The sequence below is a fragment of the Strongylocentrotus purpuratus genome, unplaced genomic scaffold (genome assembly GCF_000002235.5).
Source record: "Strongylocentrotus purpuratus isolate Spur 01 unplaced genomic scaffold, Spur_5.0 spur5_scaffold_14, whole genome shotgun sequence".
NCBI classification, from domain to species: Eukaryota; Metazoa; Echinodermata; class Echinoidea; order Camarodonta; family Strongylocentrotidae; genus Strongylocentrotus; species Strongylocentrotus purpuratus.
In genome coordinates, this window is record NW_022145599.1 from 19,014,516 (window position 1) to 19,034,391 (window position 19,876).

General features: G+C 36.4%; 2 protein-coding genes across 2 annotated transcripts; both read left to right on the forward strand.

Moving 5' to 3' along the window:
- Positions 1-2,846: 2,846 nt before the first annotated feature.
- Positions 2,847-16,740, forward strand: LOC579335 (RNA demethylase ALKBH5). Its single transcript, XM_779455.4, has 4 exons — positions 2,847-3,464; positions 3,846-4,062; positions 14,477-14,557; positions 15,054-16,740. Exons 1-4 carry the CDS (start codon positions 2,966-2,968, stop codon positions 15,643-15,645), a joined length of 1,389 nt encoding a protein of 462 aa, XP_784548.2. The 5' UTR covers positions 2,847-2,965; the 3' UTR covers positions 15,646-16,740.
- LOC105444481 lies at positions 4,697-10,590 on the forward strand. The gene is made up of 5 exons (XM_030984379.1): positions 4,697-5,442; positions 6,490-6,632; positions 6,894-6,962; positions 7,584-7,679; positions 8,480-10,590. The coding sequence occupies exons 3-5, from the start codon at positions 6,904-6,906 to the stop codon at positions 8,742-8,744; spliced, it is 420 nt and encodes a 139-aa protein (XP_030840239.1). The 5' UTR covers positions 4,697-5,442; positions 6,490-6,632; positions 6,894-6,903; the 3' UTR covers positions 8,745-10,590.
- Positions 16,741-19,876: the final 3,136 nt, after the last annotated feature.

Below are 19,876 nucleotides of genomic sequence, written 5' to 3' on the forward strand. Positions count from 1 at the left end.
AAGTTGCCGATGGTACAAGCAGGAAGCGTTTTAGAAGGAAAAAAAAATATATAAGTGGACCTATTTTCTTGAAATTGATGATGAAGACATTTTGGGCGCCTGAGCTTCTGTCAGAGGACAAGGTTAAAGGTCAATTTTATCTATCATGTCAAATTTCATTTCTGGTATCTCAGTTAAAGCAAGGGCGGTCGAGAAGAAAATATTATTTACATAATTATGTCAAATAGTTAATCAACACATTTGTTGTTGTTGTGATAAATGATGTATATAAAACCCATTTTTAGGGAAATTAAAACGGAGTTGAAGTTAAATTGAAAGAGTTGTTTCAGAAACTCTTTCAATTAATCTATATCGAAGAGATAAACAAGAAACGATTAGCCTATGTCAAATAGTTATTCAACACATTCAACCCATTTGTTGTTGTTGTTGTGATAAACGATGTATTTAAAACTTAATCATAGCCCATTTTGAGGGATTTAAAACGGGGTCGAAATGAAATTGAAAATGTTTCTAAATTCTATATTTGAAATATAGTCAGAAGTTAGCGTTAATGCATAAATATGTGAAAAACGGTAATGTGATGGTATGGGTGGATAAATGAACAAATCATAATTATGTAATACACCAATATTCATAATTTGGTATATACCCCCCACATCCCCCCCCCCCCCATGCCCGCTAACTTTAGGTCAAGGGCCCATATTTACGAATCCCTTATATTTCTTAATTCTGGATCAGTCATTGGGAAAGTATATAAATTGTAACATTAAATTTAAAAGTTTGATGGATTTGTTGATTCGAATCGCTTTGATTAACAGTTTGCAATTCGCTGGAAATGCGTGGCTTGAAGAAGCATTGGCAGGATAATTGGCCTTTTGCTAAGATCGTGAATGACATCATTACGTATTTACGTATAATTATGTACCTCTTGGAAAACAGATTATCTCACGAATCCTTAAGTCAACTTCTTTCCTTTAAGTTGGAAATCCAACAAAAAGAGAAAACTATTACTCCATTCTTGCACTTGAGCAACCCGTTTTTATTTCTTTCTCGCGGTTATAGAACAGCCTTTCCTCTCCATTATAGCTTAACAAAATAATGTGATTTACAATTATTGTGGACTCAAATTTCGAACTATATCAATTTCTTTGTTGACAATGTGGTTACAACAAAGTGCAATCTAAAAACCTGCGTGGTTGTTTTTGTCCGGGGTTAATCCAAATCAACTAAATTCGTGGTCGATTTGACTGCATTCGGGGTCTGAACAAGTGGTTATTTTTGACAAAGGTGCAAGTGTTATGCGATTACTGTCAAAATTCGACCACTATACACGGAAAAGGATAGATTTCGCTGCTGATATGCGCATTGATCGGTAGGCCTATCCGTGCCGATTTACTGATAATGTAATTTAAATTGCCTTTTTTTAAAAAAATCTGATGAGTTGTTTACTCCTTTGCATTCAGAATACCCAAGAAAAGTATAACAATTGTTACCAACTTTAATAGCAAACTTTCATTGTATCATGCATGATTTATTACTACGAACTACTTTTTCGCGGATGATACCCCCCCCCCCATGACAATTACCCCCCCCCCCCAGAAATTTTGTTTTTTACCCGTACAATGAATGGGGATTTCAGCAAAATTTAACTATGCGGCCCGTTACCCTGGGCAATGGGCGCATCTTTCCCATTAACTATTGACCGTTAGACAGGCATTGCTAAAATCACGACTCCAATTTTTACCAATCAGACGACTAGATATAACATACTAATTTAAAGAGAGGTATATAATAATTGTAAATAGTACACGAGGGTTTAGAATTCTACAGCCCCCTGAGCCCGGGGGAGGGGGGGGGGGGACCGGGGTACTCAGATTTGGTTTGGACGGGGGCGTGCCGCGCTGTAGCCTCGGAACCCCATTTTTAAAGGGTAATTTGGGGTGATTTTTCTCGAAGTAAAGCACATTTTTCGCAGTTTTGCCATACAAACACCTTTAAAAATTTGAAATTTTGAAAAAAAGGAACCATGTTTAGAGATATTTTGTTAAAAATATGACCCATGTTTAGGTATTTTTTGTAAAAAGGTGACCCATTAGAGCGGCACGTACACTCCCCGTTTGAACTCCTGCCCGAAAATGTATCATACGCCGCTCAAGCCTCGAAACCCCTGCCCATGATTAGGGTTCATTTGGGGGCAATTTTCACAATTTTCACAATTTTGCAAATTTTGAAAAAACGGACCCATGTTCAATGGTAATTTTGTTAAAAGTGGGACCCATGTTTAGGAATTTTTGTGAGAAAGTGACCCATTTGAGCGGCACAACCCCGTATGTCCTAATATGTGAGGGGGTTGGGCTCTCCACGTTAGTCAAGGTAAATCTACCAACTTCACCATACAAAATGATGTGCCATGGTTGAATCAGGGAGGTGAGACTCACATGCCCTGGTTGAATGTGATGTTATTCGAGTGTTTGGTACCGATGGTGCGACTTCTACATCACTTGTTTTTATTTTGGTCGAGTTTTAATGTCAATGTGGAAAATAGTCAAGGGGTTTTGCTGTAGAAATATTTTACAACCTGACATTGCCAATTTAAAAAAGTTATATTTTGCAACTGCTTATGTGGTTATGTTACACATACTTTCTACATTTTTGTGATTGAATTTTATTTTTGTAAATTTATATGATAACTTAATTACGTCATTTTAAAATTAAAATATGTATTTGCAATATATTTGCAACGTAAAAAAAAAAAATCATTATATGGGCACGTGTCTCAAAATTGACAAGTTTCTCAACTTCATAATAACTTGAAATTCTTGACTGCTTACTTCACAACTGTACGTCCGCATTGTACATGTATGATTTGCATGTGCACATAACGTTATCAATATCATTGCATTGCGAAGGTTACGGTATGTTGACAATTCTGACAAGGTAACTCTGCGCGAAAGATATTGCCAAAATGGCTTCGGGGTCGATAGATTTACGACATAAACTCGACTCTCATCATCGTCGTAGTCACAACAAGCAGAACCGTCGAATGCCAAGTGGTGATGACTCTGATTTCACAGTTGCACCGCGCCGCAAGAGGCGACGTCGTGATCGCAATCATCACTGGCAGCCGAGATCCTTCGAGGATGAAATGGAGGAAGTGAAGAAGATTCACTCCGGTGTGGCTCAGATGCAACTCTTCACTGAGGAAGAATGCAGCGAGATCGAGGACAAAATCAACGAGGTCGTCGACATAGCAGAGAAGGGGCTGTATCGAGATCATACGGTCGACCGAGCTCCCCTGCGCAATAAGTACTTCTTCGGGGAGGGCTACACTTACGGCTCGCAGCTGAGCAAGAAAGGCCCGGGGCAGGAAAGATTGTACCCGCCAGGAGAAGTGGATGACATACCGCAGTGGGTTCAGGATCTTGTCGTCAGCAGGGTTGTAGAAGCCGGATTAGTTCCTCATGGTGTGCATAAAATAATTTGAACTTACTTTTCTTATTAGACCTAGACTCTATAGATCTATATCAAGTTAATTGACTTCGCAGAAACAAAAAACAAAAAACAGAAACTAATGAAATGAATGGACTAATTTTGATTTAATTATAGATTATGATACAAATAATAGGAAACAGAAAACGTTAGGCTAGGTCTATTTGTTAAAACTTTCATATTCAGTAGAGTGCACATGCACAGCCAAATTAATTCCTTCTCTTACTGTAAATGTAGAGTGTAGCCTGATCAAAATGATCGGTACAACACATTTTGAAAGTCACTAAGAGCTAGCTTCATCGTTATTCATGACGTTTTGACTGTTATTTCTAAATTCTTTGTTACTTTTATTTTAGGATTCATCAACAGTGCTGTGATCAATGACTACCAGCCCGGAGGTTGCATCGTCTCACACGTTGACCCCATCCATATCTTCGACAGGCCCATCATCTCGGTCTCGTTCCTCAGTGACTGTGCACTCAGCTTTGGTTGCAAGTTCTCCTTTCGACCTATCAGGGTATCCAAACCCAAGGCCTGTATCCCCCTGCCCAGAGGCTGCGTTATGACTCTCAGGTGAGACTCGGACTAACTTCTTTTTAGAGTTCTGAATTGGATAATTGTTTAAAGCCCCACTGCACTACTTATAGCTACTTGCGCCCTCTATATAGCAAACAATGCCTAATCAGTGCCTGTTGGTCCCCCATGATCCCCTTTTTCTTATGATAATTGAGAGCTGATTTGATGAGATAAACACCTGTCAGTGATCTTGCAGGGAGGTATAATCCCTCCTGGCCAAACTAGTGCAGAGGGGCTTTAATAAACTGAAGTGTATCACAAATATTTGCTGTTTTTCTTTCAAGAATCACAGGAAATGTGGTTATTTACCAACCTGATATTGATAAGGTAGAAGTGTTACCAACCTTGAGATATTTCATAGGACATTTCATTCAGATTTTTAAGGGTCCTTAATGCCAACACATTTTAATTAAGGTTAAGCTCACCCCAGGTGGCTTTCGCACTCCATATTTCCTTATTAATAATAATAATAATGATGTTTAATTTTTAACAGTATTTCATACATAGAGGGCTCAAGTAGCTATAAGTAGTACAATGGAGATTTAAAAGGCACTGTACATTTCAAACTAAGCCAAAAATACATTCTGTGTTGGTCTTGATATTCATTGTACATTAAAGGTATAGTTGAGTATTGGTAATTTCCAAAGTGCCCCTCCAAAACAAATTTGGTTTATTTCAGTACCATATGAAAGATCATCGAAAAAAACATGGGAGATGATAATAATTCCAAATCAAATGCTCTAATTGTTGTGCAATTTGCTTTCAAAACATTATATAAAAGTGTTTGACGTCCGGACATCACTTTTGAGTTTCGACGGTTTATTTTTTTAATTTACGTGTTTAGCTCCCTCTATGTCATTTAACAACCAGCGTATTTACAACGAGTGTTTGAGTTCGTTGGTACGTACAGTACTACAGGTAGCTAGCAGGCGGGTATCCGACCGCGCGCTAGTAATACAGTACAGCTGATCAATTCCAATACGCTGCTTTCACGTAAAGTATAACACACACAGCTCATATCAGATTATCACCGGCGCCGATCGAACGCTAGACAGCTACAGACAAGCTTTGATTGAAATACGATAACGAGATCGAGATTGGAAAAGGAGCTCGAGGTCACGGACGATGGCCGACTCGGACTCAGCTAGTGCTAAGCCTAAGGACAAGGCTAAGGCTACGCTAAATCGGAATAAGACTAAGTAAGACGGTAAGAGGAAGGAGAGAAACAAGCAATGGCAGCTCGACCATCCGGCCCAGAGGAGGCGCGGGAGTGGCTGTGAACAAGGCCAGGGTACGGCGGAGAAACTTCGCGAGCTGCAGGCGGCCTTCTCGTTGCCGAGTCTAGAGGATGCAATAGACATGCCAGCTCACTGAGAGGTAAGTTGAAATGATATACGCCCCACTGCATTGGGTAGGCCTACCGTTTTAATTTGATCTAGTCTAGAGACTAGATGCATGGAATCGGCAAATTTAAGAAATTACGTTTTGTTATCTCTTGCCTTGGATTTTTAATTCAGATTTCATGAATCATATGATATTGATAGTCTAGCCTAGGTCTACAGTAGACCGAAAGCTTCAGTCTCTATATCGTCGTTTGTTCCACTGAGACTACGTCTGGCTCCACTAGACCTCCGGATGAATTTGGTTCAAATGAAAATATTGGAAGCATATGCGATCCTACAATATTCAGTGAACGTTGTCGCGTTGAAATCGAGTCTAAAGTGATGAAATTGTAAATAATAATCTCTTTATGGGGTATACTATAACTCTCTCTCAAGGTCAATATATTAATTCAGCTATACAACAAGCTACAATTGACCGATTGGCTATTACCTTTTTGAAATTATATATCACAACTACATATTCCGGGATTTTTATGGTAGCAGCTACCGTTGTACGACCGTCTAGGCGCTATTTTAAATTTATCAAAATATTCAATTTTTTTCGAAAGCAGAAGTGTTTTAGGAGCTAAATTTTCTAGTGCTTATAATACTTCCACAGGGGCATCCAAATATATCAAAATTGTAAAGAATCACTATCCACCCAATTTTCAAAATTTCCCAAAACTTTGTAATAGACCCTACCTTTAATGTCCCTCGTTACAACTGCAGTTTTCTTTGTAATGATGACGTGCAGGGCTAGTCAACCGGGTAAACATCCTGCTCTTTTTAAAAGTCGACAAGGTTATACTATAGCTTGCTTGAGATGTGACTGTCTCATCTATATTTATCTCTACCAAAGAGTGTCTCAACTTCACATACATGACAGAGAACCAATGCATCAGTTATTAGTCATGCAAATTCCGAATCTGGCTAGCTGTGATAATTATTAGAGAATGCCATCTTCAAAATAATTTCTTTTGGTGATTTAAAATCTGAATGTTTTTTACTTTGTGAATGACTTTCGTTTCTTCACTTTTTACAGATATGAAGAACAGACAACACAATCCATCCCCAGCGAAGAAATTCCAAGCAGCAGTAGGGGAATTAGCAGGTGAATAGTACAAGTCACCTTTGACCGCAAATTCATGGAGAACTTGGCCTACTCTGCTGATTTGCTCGCTTCAGGTAGGATTCTGTATACATGTACGAAAGGCTCTGTAAATTGAGAGGAATTTAATGAGAATGCGTTCATTACGTACATGTTTGCAAGATTGAGCTCTTTTTGGTTATGACCTATAAAATTGGGACATATCAGCAGGTCAAGATAATGCATCTTATTTGCTCATGTGTATGACATGGGATTTTCAATATTGATTTTGTGGTATGAAAATAATGAAATGCCCTATCATTTATATCAGTTTTTATTTTGTTTTCATAATTCCTTAGGCACACCAGCATGCTCGAGTGTTTCCACAACCATATACTGATGTATGCTTCCAAGCGGTATTCCTTTGAGTAAGTATTTTTAGTATCATTTTGTATGTTTGAAGTAAGATTGTGGAAAAGTTGAAACATATCATTACAGTACGGTTACAGTTACAATATCATATTTTGAAGCAAATAGCAAAGTTAATGAGAAATTATGAATGACATCTATATAAATGCTGAAATCACTTTTGGATGCATGCAGAGTCTTGAAACAGCAGACTTTGTATCGTACTTGTGTCGGTACCTGATGTTAAGTCAAGTTGGAGTGGTTGTAGCAGGGAAATGTAACTACCTTTAAATAAGAGTCAATAATTTACAACACGAATCCAGAACTGAAGTGAATGGCTCGTATTCACAAAGGAGGTTTGTACAAACCATGGTTTGGCCAAGGTTTACATCTATGGAATGCCATTTGTAAACTGATGGAGAAGGAATGTAAACTCCATACTTGTTAACAATGTTAATTTACAATTTACGGTATGCGAGCAGCATTCCATAGATGTAAACCATCGTCAAACCATGGTTTGTACAAACCTCCTACAAACCTCCTTTGTGACTACGGGCCAATGAGTCTGAGATTTGTCTAAAGCATTTACTATTCATTCATCATGGTAGTGGTAATACCAATTGTTTGTCTTATCCATCCAGCTACCCAGCAAACTGGGCAAGGAATTTGCTTGCGGTCATCGACTACATGGCACACAAGGACAGGCCCGACCAGATTGATGAACAAGGCAATACAAAGTGAGTGGAAATTAGAAAGAAAGAAAAAAAGGTTTTCTTTTCTTTCTTGTTTTTCCTATTTTTATTTGTACATTTTTTTTTAGATGGACAAGGCAATCCAAAGTGGGTGGAGTAAAAAAAAAAAACATGATTTTTTGTTTTCCCTGTGTAGTTGGACAGGGCAATCCGAATTGGCAGTTCTTTCCCATGAAATTTATCAATTTTGGGGAAATTATTAAATATCTAATTGTCCTTCCTGGGAACGCCCCTTTTAAATCGCCAAAATATGACGTCATCTAAAGAAGTTGTCCCTGTACACGACGCACATCTAAATTATGTAGATGACGGACTGTAAGCTGATGGTTTGTCAATCATGCTGCTGATTTTGGACCCTAAATGCGGACTTGGATTCAGTGTAATAATATACTTGGTGTGTAATGCAAGGTTCTGGAGTCATCAAAATCATCATAAATTTGGCAGAGTTTTGGTAAAGTAACAATCACTTACACAGAAAGATGTATATGGGACAACACACATGGTGTCGGCCTGTCGGGGCTAGTACTACCCTGATTTCCTTATCTTTCTATGCTCATTACTCAGCCAGTATACATTTTCTTCCAAAATTGTTTGGCACATGACATTTATTTGTAATCTTGAACATTCAGTGTAAGTTTCGTTAGATTCTGTGAGAATTCATTTTCTTTTTTTACCAGAACTCAAGTTTATCTTTAAGAGATATGAATCATTTCCAATTGACAAGAATGAGTGTGCATATAATGCAACTTGTTACATTTTGCATGTTCTTTTATTTTATGATACAGATATGTTGCAGTATGGTCAAAGCGTGCCAACAACTACGTGGCCCGGAAGGAGAAGGTCCCCAAGACCTACCCATACATGTATGTACAAGGACTCATCGGTGCGATACTGGAACGCAGAGAACAGGACCAAGGACCACTGTTCTCGAAGGCTGTTCTGCTCCCTGATGACCCTAGACACACAAGGCCCCGGCTTGCACCATTTCCTCCACCACAAGTTGATGTGATCCTAGCCAGGAGACTAGGCCGATTAGAGAAATCCATGTAATCCTCTGTAGTGAACATTTGGGATTGTCTGACTTGAGAACTGCTTTTTTTCGAGCAGAGACTAAGGGATCCAAATGGCGTCCTTCCGTCCATCCTCCGTGACTGTACACAAATTTGAATGAAGTCTAATGTGAAATCTTACCTGCAAAAATCAATTAGGGTTGCTAACTTTCCAACCCTGCATCTGTTTGTAACCATACTTGATTGGTAGATGCCCTTTATTGGCCTCCATGATATTCTGGAGTTGAAGGTCACATAAGTAGGTCAAAGGTCAAATGAGGTTCATTGTTGCATGATTGCATGCAAGACTCTTAATCGCCTCGATTTAATTTGTCCATGTGGCATGTTTTTAGGCTATCTTGAGGATTGGTTGGAACTTAACATTTTGGACTCATTTGGTTGCTAATGATTTTGTGGTCCGGAGGTGAAAGATTGCATGGCTTAGCATTACGAGCATGTATTCTTGATATGTCAGAGACCCTTTGACAAAATACCACCAAACTTGATACTAGAGTGTCCCTGGGGATCATGGGGATGTGGTTATCTAGAGAAAAAAAATCACATAACACATGATATACATGTACCAGAAATAAATTGTTATTGTTGCTAGATTAGCCACCATGCTTGGCACTTGTATATTGTATTACAATAAGAGGTTGGCAAGTTTACAAATGGAAGAAAAGAAATGTAGGAATATAAAAGACAAATTGTGACATCAGTGTATAAAAGCTCTATGTGATTTATACAATTCATAATTTGTGATAAAATCAGTGCTTGCTCATGTGGAAATGGTGGATATTTCAATTTGTATCTATTTGGCAACCTATATTCCTTGAAGAAGTTACGGTAATAATTATAAAATTTACAGCCAAGAGGTCAAACCATGAGTCAACAATGTGTTTGGTTTTAGTGACTGTGCATGTAACTGAGGTGACAGTCGATCATGAAAAAGACTATACTTCAGAACCTGTTGAAAATCAACATGGACAGAAGAAAGATTTGTAGAATATCTTATTGTAAATAGTCTTCATTTTTTGTTCAATGCAATCAATGTGACTAAAATAATGCAAGCGAAAAAGAGAAATGATCACAAGACAGCAAAACAGTTGGTTTCATGCATCATTTGAATCAATGAACGTGAATCAGCTCAACGCCAAAGTATTGCGGTTCAAGGTTATACCATCAAGAGATATGCTGCCTGTAACTACTTTGTAGTTTGAAAGGGTGTATAAAGGAATAAGGATACAGTTGGGCAGGCGAGTCTTTCTGTTGGTCTATTGTAAAAAACTGGGTCAAATTTTTTCCAATTTTTTTGCAAATTGTAATAAAACTTGGTATACCGATTGACCCGAGGGTGTGCAAGACACATTTGTTGTGTCTGTCTGTTAAGGTACCTCCATGGTAACCAAGCTTTGCACAAAGAATACAATTTTGTTTTAATAATCTTGTGGAGCATATTCTTTCCAAGTTTTAGCAATTTTATAGTTTTGGTATCTTTGATGAGGCATTATAATAACAGTATAAAACTCAATGCATGTGCAGTGTGTAAAATAAGTATGTGAGCAAACTATTGGAAGTAGTTTGATCGATTCATATGAAACTCAGTACACACAACGCAGAATTGTCTTTTGTGTGCGTATAGGACATGACCAGTTTTGAAATGTCTGTGCTATTTTTTTGAAAAACCTTATGTTGGATGTTAATCACTTGAGGTGATATTCATAGTCGAGCATTAGGGAAGATGAAAGACATATATGTACCTAACTATACTTAATTTTGTGCTGAAACTGATATGATTCAGGATTTGAGATCGATATGGAGTATGTATACATGTATACTCGTACACATTAAGGAAAAGAATCACTCAGACAATTTTTAAAGCATTGATATATAAAGTAAGATGTGAAACTTAAAAAATAAAACCAGTTATGGTCATGCGACTGCATTGTGAAAGGATTATTGTGGAATCGATCAGAAAAGGTTGATCATCTAGCATATAAGTCTTGGTGTGTACTGCAAGGTTCTAGAATCATCGAAATGATAAAAAAATTGGCCCAGTCTTGGTAAAGTTACAAGCACTGTACACAGAAAGATGTATATGGGACTACGCACAAGTGCGCGACACATGCGTTATATCTATCAAGTCCAAATAGATATAATAATTTACCAAATATATCAATTAGTAGGCAGTTTCTCGGCAAAATTTGTATGATCACGTACTAGTCAAAACATTGTGTGCGGGCAAGCACTGAATCAAATGACCGGGGTAATAGTATATTTGTCAAGCGCGTAGAAACATTACTGTTATAGATACTTTTCTTTGGTAAACTTATCTACACATTGCCTATAGAGTATGTCAAGTTTTTATGAAAGACACAAGATAAGATGTATATAAATAAGCAGTAACTAATAAGTAACAAGACATGGTGGTATACAAATAAAGTATATTGCTCCTTCTTAATGACGACGGTTAAAGTTGTCATAGCGATAGATGCTAAATAAAAATGTGCCTTTTTTAATACACATGATCTGTTTGTATGCAATGGTTGAAATCAACATCACGTTTAAATATTGCCTTCAGTACAGCAATTATAATTTGTATTCATCTCAATAATGTTGTGTAAATTTAACTGTTAGTTATGGCCGAATAAAGCTTTCAATGTACACCATAAAAATATGTTATGTATCTTCATTTTAGCATTACTATAATTATATTAAAATCTTATGTCTTTACACATTTACAAGTTATCACGTACTGACGTAGGTCATGCAATACACAGGCACTGTAGAACACAACTTATTTACAAGAAGTTACAATCACTTTTTTTTTAAAACTTTACAATTGCATGCAGTACCAAAATAAGAATACTGAAAAACACTGCATTATGGACAAGTATGAATCAAGTAAGTTGTTAAATTAATTCACTACTGTTATTCATTATAGTATACTGATACAACAATTTTTAATATTTTTTTTAATTTATTTCTTTTTATTTCTCCACTTTCCCTTTAGCCATGTACCTTCATGTTGTTATATATGTTAAAGGTGTCGCTCTGGACCTATAACATATGATAAGACAAAAAATCCACCAGTTATTTCTGATTTCTATCAAATTTTTAGATTTTGTGTTGTTGTTGTTGTTTGGTATTATCGGCGTTTCATTCTTTTTTAGAATATTTACGCCTTTCACTTTATTTCTTTTTTTTCTTCTATTTTTGGTACTATTTGTCAATTCATATTCATCTCTTTTTTTTGGATAATATAATCTCAGATCTACTGGTCCATGAAAACCCCTCACCGCAATTGGCACCTTCCTGCCAGACCGGCGCGGTACATTGCGCAATCTTCTCGGCCATCATTGGCCTAGGCAACTCTGGTGCCGGTGAGAGGATTCTGGGGTAGATCTTTTGAGTCTCTTGTTTGGGGTTTACCGTCCTCAATCCGTCTTTACTCTTTCTTACCTTTTCTCTTCTAGTATTTTTCCATTTTGTAAAACCTTATTTTTCTATCAAAGTGGGTATCAACATCTTAGGGCATTTGGTTGTCGTGCGATATGTGCCAAAAAAAAAATGTGGATTTAGTAATTCCTTTTTGAATGAAACATGGATTTAGCTTCTTTTGGAATTGAATGGATTTAGCTCCTTTTGGAATGAAACTGTAATAATGTTGTTTACTTTCTTTTCGAAAGGTTATATTTATGTGTGATTTCACTATTATTATTTAAAAGGAAAGGTTTGCTGCTAAATTTGAATAAAATTTCAGTGACTTTATTGAGAAAATATGATTTATTTTTTATTTTTTAGGTACAATAACATGTTTCATTCCAAAAGGAGCTAAATCCACGAAAATAAAATCAAAAAATTTAGTAAACATCAGAAAAGCCGAAGGGAAGATTTTTTCTTATCATTATTGGCAGATAATCGGTCCATGCAGGGTGACACCTTTAACATATATAACAACATGAAGGTATACATGGCTAAAGGGAAAGTGGAGAAATAAAAAAGGCAATTTACTCAGAAGTACCCAAAGTGGATTTGGCTCCTTTTGGAATGAAACTCTTCACATATTATAAAAGGAAGACAAGTAATATAAAAGGAAAAACGAAGGCCCACGTCATTTACATAGAAGGTAGGTGGACAGATAACCTCGATGTTTTTAATCTAATTTCATCTGGGAGATCATTCCACAGCTTTGTTCCTACAAACGAAATACAAAATTGCCCTTGCGTTGTCTCACATATTGGTTGATAGATAGAGTAAGCCACTTTCTTTACACTGTAGAAGTAATCAACTGGGTCATACGACGTACAATACATACACATACACTACTACTAGGTCGAGCGTACTCGCACTACATACACATACAGTATTCGCATATCGCGCTCAAAAACAATAGCGCTACCAGTACCACAGACCATGCAATTATGTGCAGGCCTCGCATACCATAATGTGTACAATATAAATCAGTCAGCGCGCTATAGACATGGTTCGGATATTACTTGCACGCCCATATCCGATCGTCGTCTTGGCGAAAATTCACGGTGTGCTGCCGCTTGACCGAGAGGTGGCGCTATACAATTACACTGAACACGCCTCGAAAGTAAAATTTTTGATAAATAAAATCATTTGCAGTCGAACAGGTTTTTTGCATATAAATTCACTCTAATGTAATATTTCGGATTTATATCTTCAATGATGCATTCTTAGACATTTATTGTATGTTTTTTATGTTTAGATCATAGTTTCGTTCGCTAATGTGAGTATTGACCAACACTCAACTATTCCTTTAAACTAGTCTTTTACCATATTAAAGTGTTTTATAGACTTTGTTTGTTTAAATGCTTGACATCCCCATGATTTTATTTTTTTTATGGAAAAAAATGGTGGAAAAAAATTGATGGTGAAAAAAAAAAAGACGTACAAAAATGAGGTTTAAAAAATATTAAAGGTAATACAAAATTTTGGTATGGGGTCGTGAATTTGGTTCAAATGAACATATTGGAAGCATATGCGTTCCTACAATATTCAGTGATCGGTGTCGCGGTCGAAATCTACTCTAAAATTATGAAATTGTAAATAATAAACACTTTATATTGAATAGCTCCCTCTCAAGGTCAAGTTATTAATTAAGCTATAAAACAATGTTTATTGACTAAAATTGACTGATAAGCTATTCTCGTTTGAAAATTATATACCACAACTACATACTCTGAGATTTTCATGGTCACAGCTTCCATTGTACGGCCGTAGGAGCTATTTGAAATTTATCAAAATTTACCGGGAGCACCGGTAAATCTTTATATTCAATTTTTCTCGAAAGCAGAAGTGTTTTAGGGGCTAAAATTTCTGGTGTTTTTAATAAATCCACAGAGGCATCCAAATATATTAAAATTGCAAAGAATCACTATCCACCCATTTTACAAAATTTCCCAAAACTTTGTAATACCTTTAATTAAAATTTAATTTTAAAAAAAATTAATAAAAAATACGCCCGCCCGCCCCTACTCCAGAAAAGCAATCGAGGACAACCAAATGATTTTTTTTTGTTTTGGCCTTAGCTAAGTGATTCAACCAACTTGGAAAGAAGACAGATGTGGCCAGAAATATCCATATATTTAATAAGGAATCATTGATATTGTAGTATGTGTTGACTTAGTCATGTTTATCCATTTAGTTCTCCCTGATAAAGCCAATTAAAATGCAATACATGTATTTTGACCTATTTTCCTGCAGTGGATATGCTGCTGATGAAGTCACTCATTGCATCAGACCACAAGATGTCACTGCAAGAAGGGCTGTTATTATTCTACGACGGTAAGCAAAACTGACTCAACAATCTCTTCTTATACATAATATATAGTTGAAATGGAAATAATACATACATGTACATGCGTGCAAATGTCCCTAATAACACAACTTTTCCGTTTGTGGGAAATTTTGTTTGCCTTCTTTCTTAGAATCAACACCGTATAATTTAAAATGTGACACTACCAATGTGGTCAGGCTAGATTGTAGCATTTCTTCTTTGTAGAATATCTAATGACTTTGTAACAGATATAGAATTAGCAATTTATGATTTAAATGTACTTTCAAAGTCACGGTTGCCATGAATTTACTCCAAACTTGGACAAGAATACATATTAGCCTCCCCTTGAAATGATTAGGTTTGATGGTCTTATGTGCCAGAATTAAGTCTTGTTTGTTCCCAGTATTAAGGAAGTTATAGACTGTTACTTGAATTGTTAAATTCACAATAAAGTTGGAAATTACTTAGATATTTCTTTTGCTTATGTTTTACTGAATTATGCAGAGTATTTCCAGAAGCCCCAAGACTGGAGCCTGTTGGCTTACCTTCTCCTGCACCTGTATTATCATCATCCAGCAATGATGTGAAAAAACATGGACATGAAAAACAGAATAAAGAGGATGAAAAAACATCCTCATCTCATCCAAAGCATCATCGACATCATCATCATCACCGCCACCATCATCATCACCATGGAAACCATGATGATGATGATGATGCGGATAAGAGCAAGGTTAAGATGAAATCATCGGTAGCAGTGGTCGGATCTGTAGACGGGATAATGCCATCAAATGGGGTTGAAATTCATCCCAGCGGGCTGGAAGATGATGGGGAGGGAAAAAAGGGCGCGTCCAGGCGGTCTCCGAGAAAGGGGTCATCCCCTAGGGGGATACCGGGGGATGAGACGGGTCAATGTCACACCAAGCAAGAAGAGGTAGGCAAGAGCCCTCATAGGGAGGACAATGACAGTAATGGACATGGTAGGCCTCGGAAGAGACGAACAGAGGAAACAGGAGAAGGTGACAGGGATGGTGGCACCAATCATCACCATGGCAACAAGAAAATCAAGATCAGCAGGCCTCCACCTCCTTCTTGAAGTTGTATTTAAAGAAGATTGGGAGTGAACAAAACATCAAGAGAGGGATTTTCATTTGATGTTTGAAGTACATAAAATTTAAATTTCCTGTTCTACAAGTTGGTATTGTGCACTATCTGTTAAGGATGGACTTATTCAATTTGAAATATTGCATGTATCAAATAAGATATTGACTTTCAACACAGGTAAGTGAAGTTGTGTATGCTTATTCATACGTTATATAGCACCTATTCATGCTATATAAATCTTGAAAATGCTATTCAAATGTTGAATGATTTTTATAAATTAATTTGCCTATACGTGAACCAAGATATCACTTGCAGTTATATTCAAACAGTTTGCAAAGGATGCATTTTCATTCTCTAAAAAAAAACATTTTGTTTGAATTATATTATTGTGAATTATGTGAAGAACCCAAGTACTCTGTTCAAGAATATTTTTCTTGCTGATGTCAAAACCTAATAAATAGGTGAGATTAGAACATAGACATTGCATAACTTTTGACAGTTTCTCCATTCTGGGGAAGTAATATTTTGTATATGCATTCACTGAATTGATATACCGGTATTTGATAAATAGATATCCTATCTTCTGGAACACCTGTATTTTTATGTCATGAACCATTTTTAACACCTGAAATATATCACCTAGACACCGTACAAAGGACATCTCAATATACAAAGATTTTTGTTGTTGTTGTTTTTTTTTTTGCTTTCCTTTTTAAAAAATTGTAAGTGTCCAGAATCCTCTTTCCGTGGCATATTGAATTAAGGTTGTATACTTTCTCAAGTATGGACAACTAATGAACTCTATTAATAACCTTACTTTCACTTTAGTTTTACAATCACCAAAATGTGTTTTGCTCTTGATGTAAAGGGTTCCATGTGGCTATACTTTAGTCAAAATATGAGCTCCAAATACAAACAAAATTGCAGTTCATATACATTTTCAGTGAACAGTAAACGTCTTGTTCGGTAGACTTGGGTTCCATGCGAGTCATAGACGTTGAGTTTTAAAGGTAAAGACCAGTATTGGAAACGCCCCAATTTCAAAAAATGAAATGGAAGCTCTTATTTCCAATCATGTGAAAGAATATGTTTTTAATATTAAATGATGATTAAAAAATTTGATGAGAAACCGCCTACTAATTGATATATTTGGTAAATTAGTGTATCTCTTGCCTGTTGAGAGATACAAATGCACGTGTCGCGCCCGTGTGTGTAGTCCCATATACATCTTTCTGTGTACAGTGCTTCTAACTTTATGAAGACTTGGCCAAATTTCTTATCATTTTGATGATTCCAGAACCTTGCAGTACATCTATGCTAGATGATCAACCTTTTCTGATCGATTTCACAATGTTTCTTTCACAATGCAATCGCATGACCATAACTGGTCTTTAGCTTTAAGCTTTCCTTTGTTTTCTCTTACCTATAGAATGCCAGGTAAAGGGATTTTTTGAAAGTTGAGTTTATACATTCTAGCTATCCAAAAAAAATTCTTGAGTGAAAATTAACTCCATTCAAGAGCTGGTTCTTTGTTCTCCTTGTTCTTATGAATATGGTAAGCCAGGTAGTAATGTAAATCTTGCAATCTCAATCTCATAAATATAGCATGCCCAATTAATGCAAATGAAAAGTGTGATTATCTTAGTTGTGTATAACCGTTTGGTGATGTCACTGCAGTTTCTATTGTCAATCAATAATCAGCAGTTTAATACATAAGATTTGAAGTGGTGTAGAAATGTACATAAACCTTTCACCACCAAAGTATATGGTATAATAGGACTGTCTTTGCATGACTAATATAATGTTCAATGACCCTTTTATGACTTTTATCAAGAATGAGTCTTTGAATGTGGTTATTAGTCGTACATGTGGATTATAAGAAAATTCTATAAAGTCTTCCCTGCATGTAAGCATCTCTGTGTTAGTGATACATGCATGAATAGTTGAATACGTAAAGGCATACGGCAGACTGCATTGTCATCATTCATTTAGCTAAATTTCTGTGTTCAAAGAAATTAATGGTAGTAATCACTCACAAACTTCACATAACATGCTCAATTTTTCAATGCAAGTGTTTTGTCTTTTTATAAAGAGCATCAATTGAAAAGTAGATGGTGTATGATAACTTGATGAGTGTATTTGATCATTTCTTAGTGTTTGAAAAAGCAAGATATATTCCGATACTGATTACAAACTTTGTTTGAATGTAGATGGTCAGTTATGGTATATTCTAGATATGGGTCCAAACACCATCTAAGAAAACATGTAACTTTATGGCAAGTCTTAGATTAAGTGGTAAGAAAAGCTTTATTGCAAGTTGAAATTTAAGATGGTAATGTATGATGAAACTTGATAAAATAGTCTAAAATATCTAACCCCATTGTTCCTGCACACTATTAGTTCTTTGCTCACACAATTTTTCTGTATTATGCACTGTTAGGGGCTAGGGATTGAGTTAGGGATAACCCTTTTCCTATCCTTACTCTAAATCTAAACCCTATATGCATGCATTATAATTCTGATATTCTTCCTGTTTCACTGTGGTAATAGTACCATTATGAATGGATATTAAATATTGATGGTTGGAGCAGTGGTAAAGGAACCAAAATAGTTGCCAGTTTGAGTTGGTTCAAGCTCAACAACATTTAATTTGTTCAAAATCTCTTGACTTTCACCTGTCTGTTATCTCCCATTGTCTTCTGTTATTGATACCAAATGACAGGATGAACTTCTCCTTTAAATTATTAACTTATCCTGTGGATAATACCTGGATAATACTTGTATTTGGAGCCATCTGTCAATTGGTTGCTTACCTATAAGAGTAAATAATTGCTTATTTACCATCATAAGTAAATACACATTTAATGTGGTATTGATGTAAAGCGATAGACATTGGATTTGCTTTCATATAAGTGGATGAGTTCCCACTCTAAGAATATTTCTTGATATCGATCATTATCAGATAAGATTGAAACGTTAAGATTGAGATTTTAAAATGCCTGGTTGGTGTTCATGTTAAATTGTATTTTCACATTGTATATTTTCATATATCATCTATGCGAGATATAGTTTTCTCACATTATAATTTGTTTGAGATGCTATAAAGTTCAGAAGCAGAGCTATTATTGAAAGGCACGATTAAAGAAGTGTATTTACAGTTCACCTTTTGCCGTGTATATTGTTTAAATTATTTTGTGTTTGTTGAAATGGTTGATTATTTGTTAAAACTGGATGAAGTTGGGCGAAGGGATTCTAATTGTACATTGTAATCGCTTCTTGACACTAGTTTCTTCATATCCTTTTCCTAATTGCTTATCTCCATTTCACTTTTTACATTATATGTAAACATTTTTCTTTATATTACTTCTTTCCTTTTTACTTGCATCTTCTTCTTCCCCAAGTTTCATTTAACTGATCTGTCTATGTTATCATTCTCAACATTATCAAACTACCCTGCCATACAATGAGGTGCTATCTGCTTCTCGGCTTATTGGTGGCTTTCCTGGTTTGGAAACACTTTACTCTCCACTATATACAGGCACGTAGCCAGAGTTCGATGTTTGGGGGGCACCTACATGTAATCGACGGAGGTAAAAAAAAGGGGTCTAAAAAAGTTCAACCGATCTTGGAAATTTAAGGGGTCACGTGCCCCCCCCCCCCCCCCCCCCCCCCGTGGCTACGTGCCTGGCTATATACCCACTCTTCCCTGTCCCCACCAAGACAAGGGCCAGCCTATGCTATCTAATTGTTCCCATTTTCGCGGCACACCCCTGTATGTCTTATTATGTGAGTCCCCCCCCCCCCCCCCCCGGGTCAAATCCCAGGGGAAGGCATGTCTTCTATTGCGGCCTACATACAGAGTGAGTCAAAAAAAATTACACCTAGAAAAATGCTAATTATTTAAAAAATCTTCTATGAACAGTAAATTATTATATATCTTCTGCAAGAGTGTTTTATCCCAAATCATTTGGTATCATTTTTGTGTGGTATGTGTTCATGCTTGGATGAACAGGAGGCATTGTTTGCGAGAGTGCAAAAATCGACTTGCGCCAAAGTATGTGATGTTTGAATAAAACAATCGGGATTTGGGTTTTAAATTAGGTCTTTGCAGATCCAAATAACATCCCTAACAACATTAATCATGCCACACATATCAAATATCTAATATTATACAAATAACGCACGTCCCAGAGTGCAATAGCGGTGAATGCAGTACGCGCGAG